The 15,413-nt window shown below is 44.2% G+C and overlaps 1 protein-coding gene across 2 annotated transcripts; it reads left to right on the forward strand.

Moving 5' to 3' along the window:
- The first annotated feature begins 285 nt into the window (after positions 1-285).
- LOC143788657 (uncharacterized) lies at positions 286-10,213 on the forward strand. Of its 2 annotated transcripts, none has more exons than XM_077278478.1 (2): positions 286-554; positions 9,149-10,213. In XM_077278478.1, the coding sequence occupies exons 1-2, from the start codon at positions 535-537 to the stop codon at positions 9,951-9,953; spliced, it is 825 nt and encodes a 274-aa protein (XP_077134593.1). In that variant the 5' UTR covers positions 286-534; the 3' UTR covers positions 9,954-10,213. The 2 variants fall into 2 exon arrangements, with proteins under 2 accessions (XP_077134593.1, XP_077134594.1); XM_077278479.1 differs by lacking the exon at positions 286-554 and adding an exon at positions 7,977-8,323.
- The last annotated feature ends 5,200 nt before the right edge of the window (positions 10,214-15,413 follow it).

Here is a 15,413-nt window from a genome sequence, read left to right on the forward strand (position 1 = left end):
TTCTCTGGGGTAAAACATCAGATCGCAGATATCAAGGTATCATTTTATTCAACTTTGCACTTCTATATAGATGACTTAGTAGGGTTGATCATACTGACAGATTCCCTTTAAGTGATAATAGTCCTACTCAACTTTTAGACTTTGCAGCAGGTAGTGAAGAGGCTGGTTGGCATCCATTACTCGTCAGAATAGTCTGCATTCATGCAATTATTTGTCTGTGCGGTGTGCTGACGCGGCGTCATTAATCACCAATGTCTCTATACTGGGAAATGTACGCAAGAAACCAGAATCCGGTAACTGTAGGCAGCTCTCAAGTCTCCCATCAAGATGTAAGCATGCATCAATTAGTGTGATGTCTGCAGAGTCCCTGTAACCAGGAGGGTCTCTTCTTAGTTAATGACAGTAACTCTACACAGCAGCTGTAAGCGAAGCTGTCAGCCGGGATGAGGTTTCGCTTCCACAATCCTCCAGGTGTAATTATCCAGCTCCTGTGCTCCAATACCTGCACACAAGATTTCTATAGACTCCTATGAAATGAGTTCAGTGACTGGCAGGTAAGATACGGTCTTATATATTTATATATGGTGTATGGAGAAAAATAGTTAAAAAGTTGCATAAACAACTTCCTAAACTTTCACCATTTGCAGAATAGACATTTTCCATTGTTACCCTTCCACCATTTTCAGCCCTAGTAAATCCCATGACCGGCGGAGAATTTACATCCAATGTATTGTCATATCGCTCCATATTAGTATTGTTTGTGCAATTTTATATTATTTTGTTTGAGACTAGATTATATTTCCGTAGCTATGAAATATTTGCTTACATTTATAATAGCTTAAAATTGGTGTATGGTTTTGATCCACGGAGAGAGACACCAATTAGCAAGTTTTAAAGGGCCGTAAAATGTTATTTGACCGATCTGAAGGAAAAAAAGGGAAAATTATTGAATTTAGTAATATACATTAATTATGAAATCGGCACACATGTCTTAATTTTAGTGGCCCTTTTTCTGCCTTGGCCGCTCCACCCTCTCGTTGGTTGTGACACAAGTTTCGTCACGTGATGAAGGGGCGAAGCTTATCTAATGTACTGACCCTGACAACCAACCTCCTGACATTACTGACACAGAGAGGAGGGAAGCTGCCAGGACGCTGGGACTTTGATGCAGATTTTATAATTAAAGTATATTAGTAAGTTTATTTTATTTCTATTTGCACAACGTTAAAATAGCTTTTTATGTCCCTACGCGTCTACGTAAATATATACTGAATGTACAGAGTAACCTGCATCAAATGGAGCTGATTGTCATATATATAATTTAATTAGGATATATTCTTTTGTAATCTCTGCTTCTGCTAAATTCCACATGACATGCATGTCTATATAATTGCATTATCAGACTCTTTGGATCATAGATTAACGCATTTTTACTGTATAGTTCTACACTTAAAAAAACAAACATGTCGTACGTATAAGGAAAAATTCACACGCCTTTGAAGTGTGGACCATCTTCGGATTGCAATGCTCCTCTCAACCGGCAGCTCTGCTGACCTGGAGCTAACTGCCTCATAGTGTACACTATATAGAGAATAGTATTGGGACATTTTAATAACTGAATTAATGCTTTACATTCAGTCCATTGTCCCCTTTGTATAGCATCCAGCCCCTCGCCCCCCCTCCAGTGTATAACATCCATTTGGGGAAGACCCTTTGCTTTTCCCCATGACTGCCCTAAGTGCACAAGGTCCATACAGACATGGTTGGGAGGGTTAGGTGGAAAAAACATCCAGCAGAGCTCAGCCCCATCCAACAGTTTTGGGATAACCTAGATCGCAGATTTTGAGCCCGGCCTCTTCCCAACATCAGGGTCTGACCACACAAATGCTTTTTTAGATGAAGCGGCAAAAATTCCCACAGGAGCCTCCAAAATTTTGTAGTAAGTCTTCCCAAATATTAGGAGCTGTTGTAACTGCGAAGGAGCCAACTCCATATTATTGTCTAAGAATATAACATGGGGGGTAGTAAAAGCTCCTATGGGTGTAAGGCCTCCTTCACATGTCCTGGTGATGGGTGAGTTCCGTGGTTCGTGTCAGTGTGCCATCTGTGTGTCCGGGTGCTGCCAGTATGACATGTATGGAATCAAATTCAGCATAGAAATTAACTAGTTTTATGTATTAAAAATGTTCAAAGATAGACAGCGATGAGGAACATGATATATAGAAATATGTTTGTGTGATTTCTAATCAGTGCTTAGTGTGCTTATTTTTCTGCACTTCTATTTATTTAAATAAATAAAAATGGTGTGGGATCCCCTTTAATTTTCATAACCAGCTGAGGGAAAGCCGATATCTGGGGGTGATGTTAATATTCTAGGAAGGGGACAATAGCTATAAAGGTTGCAAGGCTATTAATATAAGCTTACAATTGTTTGCTTAGCCTTTACTGGTAATTACAAGGGGACCCCATAAAGTAACGTGGGTCTCCCCATATTTATTAACCTGCAAAGACTAAACAGACAGCTGCTGTCTGATATTAATATCCTAAGAATGGGCCATGGATGTTGGCCCCCTCTCAGACTAAGAACATCAGCCCTCAGCTGGCCAAGAAATGATGCTTTCATTAGATGCGCCAATTCTGGTGCTTAGCCTCTGATCTTCCCACTTGCCCTGGTGCAGTGGCAAGTGGGGTAATAGTTGTGGGGTCGATGTCAGCTGTTTTTTTACATCAATGTTGCGACCGCATGCCAGCCAGAACACAATGAGCTGAGCATGAGAGCGCAGATGCGTGTGACCGGCGGTGACATCATTAAGGATACCGACGGTCACAGGCAGCGGTTCTTATGCTCAGCTCAGTGTGTTCTGGCTGGCGTCGTAAGCTGTCCCATCACTGATGGGACCGCTCAGCAAACCATCTGGATCATTGCGGAACATGAACATTAGTGGATTATCGGAGGAAAGGTAAATATTAGTGATGAGCGAGTATGCTCGTTACTCGGGTTTTCCGAGCATGCTCGGGTGTTCTCCGAGTATTTTGGGAGTGCTTAGAGATTTAGTTTTTGTCTCCGCAGCTACATGATTTGCGGCTGCTAGACAGGCTGAATACATGTAGGGATTCCCTAACAAATAGGCAATCCCTGCATGTGTTCAGGCTGTCTAGCTACTGCAAATCATGTAGCTGTGGAGACAAAAACTAAATCTCCGAGCTCTCCCAAAATACTCGGAAAACCCGAGTAAGGAGCATACTCGCTCATCACTAATATTTTCCTTTCCTCCGATAGTAAATATACCTTTGCTTTTTTATTGTTTGGTGAATAAATGGGTAAAAGGTCGGGGAGTGTTTATTTCAATCAAAGGATTTTGTGTTTATTTCTATTAAAGGACTTTACTCTCTGTGTCTTTATTAAATTTGACTATGGTGTTAGTAATGGGGGTGTCTTATAGATGCCTCTCCATTACTAACCCATGGGCTTGGTCAGCGAACACAAAAATGCTGACATCAAACCCAGAACTATTACCCCACTTGCCAAATCATCAGGCAAGTGGGAAGAGCGAAGGCTAAGCACCAGAATTGGCACATCAAATGGAAGGACCATTTCTGGGGAGGCTAAGGGCTGATGTTTTTGGTCTGGAAGGGGCCAATATCCATGGCCCTTCCTAGGCTATTAATATCCCACAGCTGCCTGTTTAGCCTTAGCTGGTTACCAAATATAGGGGGACCCCAAGTCATTTTTTTCTCATGGGGTCATCCCTATAATAACCAGTAAAGGCTAAGCAAACAGCTGTGAGCTGATATTAATAGCCATAACCGTTATGGCTATTGGCCCCTTCCCAGAATATTAACATCAGCCCCCAGCTGTTGACTTTCCCTTAGCTGGTTAGGAAAATTAAGGAGGACCGCACTCCATTTTTTTTTCTTTAATACGCGCTACACAGCGGGTGATACAAGTCTAATCAGCGTTGCCTGGTCGCACTGATTGCAGGGACAATAAGAGAGTAGCACTTTGTGACTATTACAAGATAATCTACTATAAAACGTAGATAGATCTGTATAAATCTGCAGTCACAAATATAAGTATAGTTTATTTTGATAGTGTTATATATATGTAGGATAACATGTTTTCATGATTGTGTTTACATTGTTTGCAGTAAGCCTAAAACAGTGTTCAAAATAATGTTCAGCTCTTTAGGGTATGTGCACACGTTGCGGATTCTGCTGCAGATTTTTCCGCAGCGGATTTGGAAAATCCGCAGTGCAAAACCACTGCGGTTTTCACTGCGGATTTTCTCGCGGTTTCTTCTGCGGATTCCTCTGCGGGTTTTCAACTGCACTTTCCTATTGGTGCAGGTTGAAAACCGCTGTGGAATCTGCACAAAGAATTGACATGCTGCGGAAAATAATCTGCTGCGTTTCTGCGCTGATTTTTCCGCAGCATGTGCATAGCGTTTTTTTTTTCCCATAGGTTTATATGGTACTGTAAACTTGGGGAAAACTGCGGCGGATCCGCAGCGTGTGAAAAATCCGCAGCGTGTGCACATACCCTCAGGGCACAACCAGTGTGACTAAAAACCTGCATCAGCAAAGATTTTTGCCCTGTGTACTGTGAAAGGTGAAAGCCACTATGCAGCATAAATTAACATAAAATCCACACTACATGTCAGTTCCTGGTGCAGATCTTTTTCACAGCATGTGCATGAGATTTCGTAAAACTGACATCCATTTTGCTAGTGCTGAAATAAGCATCTGCATGCAAATCCACCATGTATGGGTTTCTTAACACGTTGCATATTTTTCTGTGTATCAATCCAGCTGAAAAAAATGAAGCATTTGACGGTACCAGCAAAAAGAATAAGATTTCTAAAATCTCATGCACACGAAGCTTATTATTTCCTTGCAGATTTGATCCACCAGTGCTTTTTTAAAAAAAATAAAAATCTGCAGCATGCCAATACTTTCAGTGGTTTCACAGCGTGTTTCGCCCATTCAAAAACACATCAAAACACCTGCAGAAATACAGAAAAAAATGCTTCTTTTATGCAAGGTTTTTGCTGACAATACTTTTTTTTTTTGCATTCGAAAAACCTGTTGCAAATACTGAATGTGTGCACATACCCTATTGGTTCTGGGTGGACTATGGTTTACATTTATGAAACTGATTTGGTGCAGGAATTTTGCCCTGACAAAATCAGCACCAAATTTTGCAGATTTTGTTGTAGAAATACTGATTATTTGCCACTGTTTTTACCCTCTGCGTTGCAAAGCTACGTTCCCACGATGAGTAATTCCAGACTTTTTGATGTTGCAGTGCGGCGCCCCCGCACCGCCGCAGGGCCGAGGGGTACCCGGAGCCGGGCCTCTAGTTCTCAGTCTCAGGGTTGTCACGGTGGCTAGACCCGGTCCGTGGCCCTGTCTGTCAGTGGGGGACGTCCGTTGCAAATAGGTGCTGTTAACGGTGGTATAGCGGTGCAGTTGTGGGGTGCAGGTCGCGGTAAATAACGAGGACACCAGGTTGCAGTCTCTTTACCTCTTTACTGGAGATCTCTGAGTCCTCAGTCCAGAACACGGTTCACCAGGCTACGCAAGTCCGGCCGGTCCAATGGCACCTCCAGAGTTCTCCTCTCAGGTGGAAATCTGTGCCTTCCTTCTAGCGCTATGTGTTGTAGTCCTTCCCTGCTGTGCTCACGGAAAGTAACCCCACAACGGTTGTGTCTGTTTCTTAAGTTCCCTCACAACTCGATTTGATGTTCCTCTGTAATCCACCCCTTCCCTGTATTCAGGTTGGAATGGCACCCGTTTGTCAGGTAGGCCTGGAGTTCTTCCGGGACCCTAGAGTCGCCCCTCTCCCGCAATTGCCCCCCAAGACTTCATAGGTGATATGTGGTAGACAGCCCGCCTGAGACCGACTGTCCTGCCGCTGTTTGGAGTATGGCTTGAAGCTGTATTCTAATCCACTCCCTCGGCGTTCCGGCCACCGGTATTGCGCCTCAGCAGGGTGCTGCCTCTTTCAACAAAACCCCTGCTGGTATTCTCCTTCTGCTTGATCTCGTTTCTCACTCAGCACAATCTATCTCGCTTCTAGTCCTTTCTTGAGTCCCGCCGCTTCCAGGAGCCTGCGCGGACCCGTTACGTTCTTTCAATGCCAAGCCTCTGCCAGGATCCCACCCCTGGCAGAGACCCTACAGTCTCTCCCTTCACAACACCCCCTGCCACAGGGTGTTGCTCCGTTCAATCCCGTCAGCGTTCTGTCTAACTTCCTGCCTGACCCCCAGTTTACCCACTATGGTGGGGAGTGGCCTAATGAATAGCACCCTTAGCTCCCCCCGGAGGCCCAGCTGTGAAACATATTGGTGTCTGTGATACCTGATTGGAGGAACTCCTTCGGTGCCATCGAACGTACCATGGCTCCCCTTAGCGGCGAAGCCACAGCACTGCAACGACCAGGACTCTGGGGCGCTGCAGCAGCATTTCTGCATCTATAAAGCAAAAATTATTTGCATTTTTTTCGTTGCGTTTTTAATGCGCTTTAACACGTGTTTTTATCTTTACAGTTTTTGTCTCTTTTTGCTATGTTATACTTTAAATAAAGCTGCTTCGTTTTTTATATTGCTGATATTCGGCTTTGGCAAACTTTACTGATATAGTCTTGTGCGAATTATACATCTTTTTAGTGCATTTCAGCAGGGGAGTCGCACTTGATTACCTGCGGATTTTCCGCATCTAATGCAATTTGATGGGGAATATCTTCACATAAAACTCTGTATACTCACAAGAGAAATTGACATTTTGTGGATTTGAAACAAGCACTGTGGGTCGATTTACACTGCGAAAAAAAAAACATAAAACACATCCACTTTGCTGAAACTGTAAGACACAGATTTTTGTAAAGCGAAAATATGTAGCATCCAAAAGTCACCAAAAACTTGTGGGAACACATCCTCGGGCCGGTTTCACACATCCGTCTTTTCTGGTACTAGAGATCATAGTGTGTGTGTCTGTGTGTGATACTTGCACACATGTGCCGCATCAGTACCACACGGATGGGTGCCAGAGAAGCAGCGGTACAGCAAGCGCTGTTCCCCGCTGCCGGGAGCTGAAGTCAGCTCTCATCATTTTCCCATGCTCTGCATATTTGCAGGGTTGAGGTCACCTTTGTATTGTTAGATGACATCAAGCCCACGGATTAGTAATGGAGATGTGTCTGTAAGACACCTATCCATTACTAATCCTATAGTTGTATGGTAAATAATGACACAGCCAGAATAAAGTCCTTTTTATTCTGGTCGTGTCTTTATTTAACAGATAACTATAGGATTAGTAATGGATAGGTGTCTTATAGACTCCTCCTTATGACTAATCCGTGGGCTTGATGTCACCTGACAATACAAAGGTGACATTGACCTCACAAATATAAATCCAACTTGCCACCACTACAGGGCAAGTGGGAAGTGCTGGGCAAAGAGCCAGAATTGGCACAGCTAATTGACGTGGCTTTTCGGGGCGGCTGCGGGCTGCTGTTTTTAGGCTGGGGGGTCAATATCCATGGCTCCTTACCACCCTGAGAATATCAGCCCCAAGCTGTCTGCTTTAGCAAGGCTGCTTGTAATTTAAATAATTAAAAAAAAAAAAAACAGCGTGGGGACACCTCTATTCTTGACAACCAGCCTTGCTAACACTGACAGCTGAGGATTGCAGCCCCCAGCTGTCAGTTTTCCCTGGCTGGTTATCAAAAACACGGGGGAACCCAAGCCGTTTTTTTCATTTATTTACAGTGCAGGCAGTGGGTGAGGAATACTCCCATCACCCGCCTGCGGCCACTGTTATTAGGGGCAGCCGGTGTAGGCTGATGGGAGTAATAGCCCCATCAGCCGTCGCCTGATGTCATTGTTCTCACTTGAATATAACTCTCATCATTCTCCCCTGTTCGCGCTGATTGCCGGCAGAGCAGGGAAGAATGATGAGAGCTGTCTTCAGCACCTGAGAACAGTGATTACTGTACCGATGCTTCCCTAGTGTCTCTGTGTGTCATACGGATGACATCTCAGTGTGTCATTCGTGTGCATGACGTTTTGTGGCCTGTGCTGGCGGTAAAAACGGACATTTCTATGTGTGGGTCACACGGTCCATGAAAACACACGGACATGTGCACAGCAATGTAGATTTCAGTTGGTCTACGTGTGTCACACGTGCACATGGATGGCACACTGGGATGTCATCAATGAGACGTGTCCTGGTGCCTGAGAAGCAGCGGTACAGTTAACGCTGTTGCCCGTCGCCAGGTGCTGAGGACGGCTCATCATTCTCCCCTGCTCTGTCAGCGACCAGCGTGAGTAGGGGAGAATGATGAGTTATATTAAAGTGATAACAATGAGAGCAAGCGGCGGCTGATGGGACTATTACTCCCATCAGCCTACACCTGCTGCCACTAGTAAGCGACAGCAGGAGTAGCTGATGGGAGTATTCATCACCCGCTGCCTGCACTATAAATAAATAAAAAATCCAGCGTGGGTTCCCTTGTATTTTCTATAACCAGCTAGGCAAAACTCACAGCTGGGGGCTGCAAATCTCAGCTGTCAGTTTCAGCAAGGTTGGTTATCATGAATAGAGGAGTACCAATGCTGTATTTTTTAATTATTTAAATAAATTTAAAAAAAATGATTGGGTTCCCCCCATTTTTGACAACCAGCCTTGCTAACGCTGACAGCTGAGTTGCAGCGCCCAGCTGTAAATTTTGCCTGGCTGGTTATAGTAGATCAGGGGAACCCACGCCATTTTTTTTTCATTTATTTATAGCGCAGGCAGTGGGTGAGAAATACTCCCATCAGCTGCTCCTGCTGTCACTTATTAACGGCAGCAGGTGTAGGCTGATGGGAGTAATAGTCCCACAGTTGCCACACCACATGTGTGCCGCAAGTATTACATACACAGACACTGACATCTCCAGAATCGTTTTTCTGGAACCGGAAATGTCAGGACATTTGAAACCGGCCTCAAAGGGTGAAATCTGGAACCTTACTTGCTGGAAATTTACAATTCTCACCATGGATTAAGTTACACTGCAGAGTTTTCACCCAGTGCATGAATGAGATTCAGTAAAATATGTAATTCTACTGTGATGTTTAGCAGATGACTTGATATCTTTTTTTCTTAGATCCTCCTCAGACGTCAGCCTCTCCGATCCATCCAGGCACCCTCTGGTTAGGTCCTACATGTCGTCATATGAAGTAAGTCGAATTGTGCTGAAGTGTCAGAAGGAAAGAGATGATGCCCTCCGAAGAGAGGAATCAGCCAGAGACAAGCTGAAGCTACTTGAGGTGTCTTCACGTTCCCAGATACAGGAATTGAAAGCCAAGCTTAAAGAAGTGACCAACGAAAACAAGAATCTTCACCGAACTGTGAAGAAACTTAGATTAGACCTGGGCCTAGAAGGGAATCCAAGATTTAAAGGCAAAATGACCAAGGACATCATCAAGGAGCTATATGAGCAGGAAGACCAGTGTTCTCATCTGAAAGAGGACAACCACCTTCTCTCCGTGCAGCTCCGAGAAATGGTTCCTATCATTGTACAGACACAGCAGCAAAAATCCGAGATGCAGACTCAACTCAAGGACATGGAGAGAAAAATGCGAGATCTATCAAAAGAAAACACCCAGCTGGCTCAATTTTTGCAGGAAAGCAAAAAAGAAAGAGAGGACTTGGAAAGGGCTCACTTGAGGCTCAAGAAATCTATCGAAGATGCCAAGACGGTTACGAGCCGGTCTATACAAACAACCACGACCATTCCCGTCACTTTACCGACCACTTACAAGAAAGTCTCCAGAGAATCCAGCAGCTCGCAAGCTTCACAAGTTACACAGGAGAAAAGAAAAGTTTCATTAGAAGCAAGTATCTCGCCACCGATATCTGCGGGAAACGCCCAGAAACCATACTACAGGACTTTACATAATCAATCCTGACAAACAGATTCTGAAAGGTTCTTCCGTTTTTAAGATATTGTCTGGAATTGGAAAAACATGGCTGCCTTTTTCCAGATACAATGCCAGCCATACCTACAGGTTGTGCCTGGTATTGCTGCTCTACAACATTCACTTCAATGGAGCGCAGCCTCAATATAACCAATAAAACAGACATAACTTGAGTTGTGCTGTTTTTCTAAGAATTCAGATATGTATTTCTAGAGAGGTAGACATCCCTTATACGTTTTGAAATTAATAAAATGTACTTAAAATGAACTTTATCAAACTTTGTATTTTGCATATATTAAAAAACAGAATTGAACAAAACGATTTATGCTGCCTTGGTCCGGTGTCCAGGCATTGGTGACAGTAGGACAGGACAGACTTCACTTCTGAGGTCGGCATACTGGACCTGGGATTCTTCAAGACTCTGACGATTACTAAGCCCACCATCTTATGAGGCATTATCATGATGCACATCATGGCATCACGTGAGCTTAGAGAAGATTAGAGATGCCCAGAATGATGGGTTAAGGATGCCAGCCGCAGAGGTGAATAATGTTTTGATACGACTGTCACAGAGGACTAGACTGGACACTGGACCAGGGCAGTGAGATTGTTTTTAATAAACTAATGCCTTTTCATCATTTCCAACCAACAGATTTATGGCGTATATACAAGGTATGCCAAAATGTGTAACAGATCAGAACTCAATTCTGAAAGACAGAGGATCTCATGACTGCCATGCATTAAGTCACATTGACCATTCTACTGAAATTCAAGGGAGTTACAGAAAAAGCCAACTACTACTGTACACCCGACACTTCCTAACTAAATTAAATGGGGGAGGGCAGAATTTGTGAGTGGTGGTATGAGAGCCGTTAGACCCCATTCTCCTTATCGGTGAGGATCTCTCGACCTTTGAGATGTCAGCAAATAACATAGTCTAAAGGTACCTTCACACTCAGCAACTTTGCAATGAGAACGACAACGATCCGTGACGTTGCAGCGTCCTGGATAGCGATCTCGTTGTGCTTGACACGCAGCAGCGATCAGGATCCTGCTGTGATATCGCTGGTCGGAGCTAGAAGTCCAGAACTTTATTTCGTCATCAGGTCGGCGTGTATCGCCATGTTTGACATGAAAAGCAACGATGTCAGCAATGTTTTACATGGAGCTAACAACCAGCGAGAACGAGAAGTGAGTCGCCATTACGTCACAGGATCGCTCCTGCATCATTCTGGAGCTGCTGTGTTTGACGTCTCTACAGCGACCTAAACAGCGACGCTCCAGCGATCGGCTCGTTGTATATATCGCTGCAGCGTCGCTGAGTGTGACGGTACCTTAAGAGGATATCATAGAAATGTACTTAACTGTTATCTTTTTTTAAAGACATCTACGACCTGTCTAGAATATGCAACTTTTTTTTTTGCGACTTATGTAGAATTACATTTTAAGAATGTCGTACTTCACGACAATAAAAGGTAGACCATGCCCCATTTTATCTTCAATGTTAAATTTTGGCATAGGTACTAAAAGAACGTTGATAATTTCGTTTAAGGCATTTACAATAAAGACATGTCACAATTTGCATTAAAAAAATTCCCCCAAACACGATAATAAATGTCCCTCTTTAGGCTTTCTCTTCAAAGGGTGTTTGGTACCTTTCTGTGGATCAGCTGGTTCATAAACGTGAAGAATTAATTCAATGGACAGATAGGGTCCGATTTATTAAGACTTGCATTTCACACGCACATGCTACACCAATCCTACTGGGCAACAAGGCGTCAAATTCATTAAAAGGCGCATGCCACTCAAAGACTTTGGTGGCATGTGCCTAGGTGCACCTCTCCAGAAATGCAACTCCAGTCATGACTGGAGTGGCATATCCGGGGTATAAAACACCGTCACTTTTAATTAATTGGACAGGCAGGTGTAGCCACAACCTGTTTGCTTCCCAGCATCACCTATTTTAGTAAAGCGGATTCTAACTGGTGCCAAAATTTTCAAAATTTTTGCCCAACTCAGCGTGAGACAAAAATTAGGTGACTTTTCAATCGTGTAATGACAATTTTGTGGTGTAAAAGCTTTGATGCATCGGCCACAATGAATCAAACCTTTCATTTGTTCTCAATGACACATGTACAACACGCCATCCATCCCCAGTAATTACGGTACATTTGTAGGTCATCATACCACAATTAAATGGTTGTGTCCTAGTGACTAACATAATGTAACTTCCAGTCTGTGATATTATTTTCCTCCTCTACAAGCTACCAACTTGAAAAGTTATGAACTAATTACAGACCATATTTTGGTTCATATGAGACCGCCCTAATCTACATATAAGTTTGCCTGGAGGCCAGCAGATGGCTCTTCAAATGTTCCGTCTTGTTCCTAAAACTTCAGATGATTTGCCAAAACCGATACATGAGAATCGTGTTTCTGTGATTGTCCCACGATAGACAGTTGCTGACGATAATCTGCTGGTGGGATCAGATCCTCCGAGTACAAGTACTAGCATAAGACATGTTAATTATTGATGCAGCTGCCTGGAAAGAGATGAGCGGAGCTAATAGGAGCTGAAGAGACGCAGTGATGAGACAACCCACCTGGAAACATTACACATAGCTACTGACCTAAAATAGTAGGACAAGAATAAAACAAATAGACTAATGAGAATGGACAGGGGTTTAGCAAAAATTAGGTTAAGTGCACACTGTCTTTAAAGGGACCCTGTCACCCCCAAAATCGAGGGTGAGGTAAGCCCACCGGCATCAGGGGCTTATCTACAGCATTCTGGAATGCTGTAGATAAGCCCCCGATGTATCCTAAAAGATGAGAAAAAGAGGTTAGATTATACTCACCCAGGGGCGGTCCCGGTCCGATGGGTGTCTCGGTCGGTCCGGGGCCTCCTATCTTCATCAGATGACGTTCTCTTCAGGTCTTCATGCTGTGGCTCCGGCTCCGGCGTACTTTGTCTGCCCTGTTGCGGGCAGAGCAAAGTACTGCAATGCGCAAACGCCGAGAAAGGTCAGAGAGGCCCAGCGCCTGCGCACTGCAGTACTTTGCGATGCCCTCAACAGAGCAGACAAAGTGCGCCGGAGCCGCAGAGCGAAGACCAGAAGAGGACGTCATCGTAAGAAGATGGGAGACCCCGGACCGGGACGCCCATCGGATCGAACCGCCCGCCCAGGAGAGTATAATCTAACCTCTTTTTCTCATCTTTTAGGTTACATCGGGGGCTTATCTACAGCATTCCAGAATGCTGTAGATAAGCCCCTGATGCCGGTGGGCTTAGCTCACCGTCGATTTTGGGGGTGACAGGTTCCCTTTAACAGATAGGCAGAGAAAAAGTTGCTGGAGCAGCGGCGGACATACCATTGGTGCAACCTGTGCAGCCATCCAGATAAGAACAGGTGAGCGCTACCATGAGTCCTGTGTCATGTCAGCAGTAAAGCCTCCTGACACCATGCATGTGTGGGGTTGTTTTTCATCACTGGAGGGGGCTCACTCCAAATTTTGCCTAAAACACTGTAATGAATGAAATCTAAATATCTTCCAAGAGCAACTTCTCCCACCGATCCATGAGGAATGTGATGATGAATAATGCTTTCTCCAACATGATGGAGACCGTGTTACAAGTCAAAAAGGGACAATCACGTGGCTTGGAGAGCAAAACATTACAGTTTTGAGTCCATGTCCTGAAAAAAACCCAGATTTCAATACCATTTGGACTACCAAAATCACAAAGATTGTGATTAACTCCAAGCACTGATTAGGCAAAAGATTGTGTCGCCATCAGTCGGGATAGCCGATATCCAGCTGTCAGAGCAAATTGTATAATATAAGTATAATAGAAACACGTCACCACTTCCGTATTTATCACCCACTCCTGGTTTTGGCTTACAAATACTGAACGTGTGAACGTGGCCTTAGAATTTGGCTTTGCTTGCTGAATATCACCTGGCCATATGTCTGCAAATTACACAGGAGCAGTTATAAGAAAGCAAACAAAACTGAATCCTAAGACCATGTTCACACTTTGCGTTTTTGCTGCATTTTTTGTTTGCTGCTTTTTTTATGCATCTTTTAAGCTGTTGACCACCCTCTCCTACTCTCTAGGGTCCAGTCACTTGGTATTAAGGACACTGCTCTCTCCTGGCTCTCTTCCTATCTTTCTGACCGCTCCTTCAGTGTTCTGTTCTCCGGCTCCACTTCGTCTCCTCTTCCTCTCACTGTCGGGGTACCTAAGGGCTCAGTCCTTGGCCCCCTTCTCTTCTCGCTCTACACGGCCCCAATTGCACAGACCATCAGCAGATTTGGCTTTCAGTACCATCTTTATGACGATGACACACAACTATACACGTCATCCCCTGACTTTACCCCCGCTGTACTACAGAACGCCACTGACTGTCTGTCCGCAGTCTCCAACATCATGTCCGCCCTCTATCTGAAACTCAACCTCTCCAAAACCGAACTTCTTCTGCTCCCGCCATCTACTAACCTCTCTAAATCTGACATTTCCCTCTCCGTGGGTGGCACCATAATAATAACACCCCGGCAGCAGGCACGCTGTCTGGGTGTTATGTTTGACTCTGATCTCTCCTTCACATCCCATATACAATCTATTGCCCGCTCATGCCGCTTACACCTAAAGAACATCTCTAGAATGCATCCTTTTCTCACCATGGAAACAACAAAAACCCTCACTGTCGACCTGATCCACTCCAAACTGGACTACTGTAACGCTCCATTAATTGGCCTCCCCCTCACTCGACTTTCCCCTCTCCAGTCCATCCTTAATGCAGCAGCCAGGGTTGTCTATCTAGCTAATCGTTACTCGTACGTGTCCGCTCTTTATCTTTATCAAGCGGTGCGGGAAGCACGCGAAACGCGCGTCGGGGCTGTTTGGGGGCCAACTAACACCCCACCTGGGGTCTTCATTCTTCTGCCTGCTGGTAACTCCTCTCTGTATAACCGCTCTGAATGTAACGGCATTACTTATCAGAAAGGGGATCTTACCTCAGTAATATGATGCACTTTTGCACAGGCACCTTAAATGTATATGGATCTACTTATTTAATCAGGCAGTAGTAATGAATTACCCCTTTATTTGTTACCGTTTGTCTCCTTTTTCTGTATTTGTTCTTATTTGGCTTTTGACTGATTGTGGTGATCTATTGGGCCTTTGAACTTTCAATAAAATTTGTATTTATTAATTGCACCTGATTACTCTTGTTCCTCTTGTTTGTATATGACTTTCTGAGTGGGCACTCTGCTTTTGCTTCTCTGATGGGCTACTTATAGCTCGACCTTGAGACAAGAATATGTCAGAGGTATTTGTATTTAATAAAGATTATTATTATTATTAGCTGTGTTTTACAGTACCAGCAAATGCGCACACATTGGTTTTATTTTGACTGATTTGGAAAACTGCTGCGTTTTTGCAAACTGCAG

This window comes from Ranitomeya variabilis, chromosome 8 (assembly GCF_051348905.1).
Source record: "Ranitomeya variabilis isolate aRanVar5 chromosome 8, aRanVar5.hap1, whole genome shotgun sequence".
Lineage (NCBI taxonomy): Eukaryota > Metazoa > Chordata > Amphibia > Anura > Dendrobatidae > Ranitomeya > Ranitomeya variabilis.

Bases quoted from the DNA above. Each gene is read 5' to 3' on its own strand.
- LOC143788657 (XM_077278478.1), top strand. From the start codon at position 535: ATGAGTTCAGTGACTGGCAG. The intron at 555-9,148 runs GTAAGATACGGT...TTTTTTTCTTAG, and splicing joins ATGAGTTCAGTGACTGGCAG to ATCCTCCTCAGACGTCAGCC.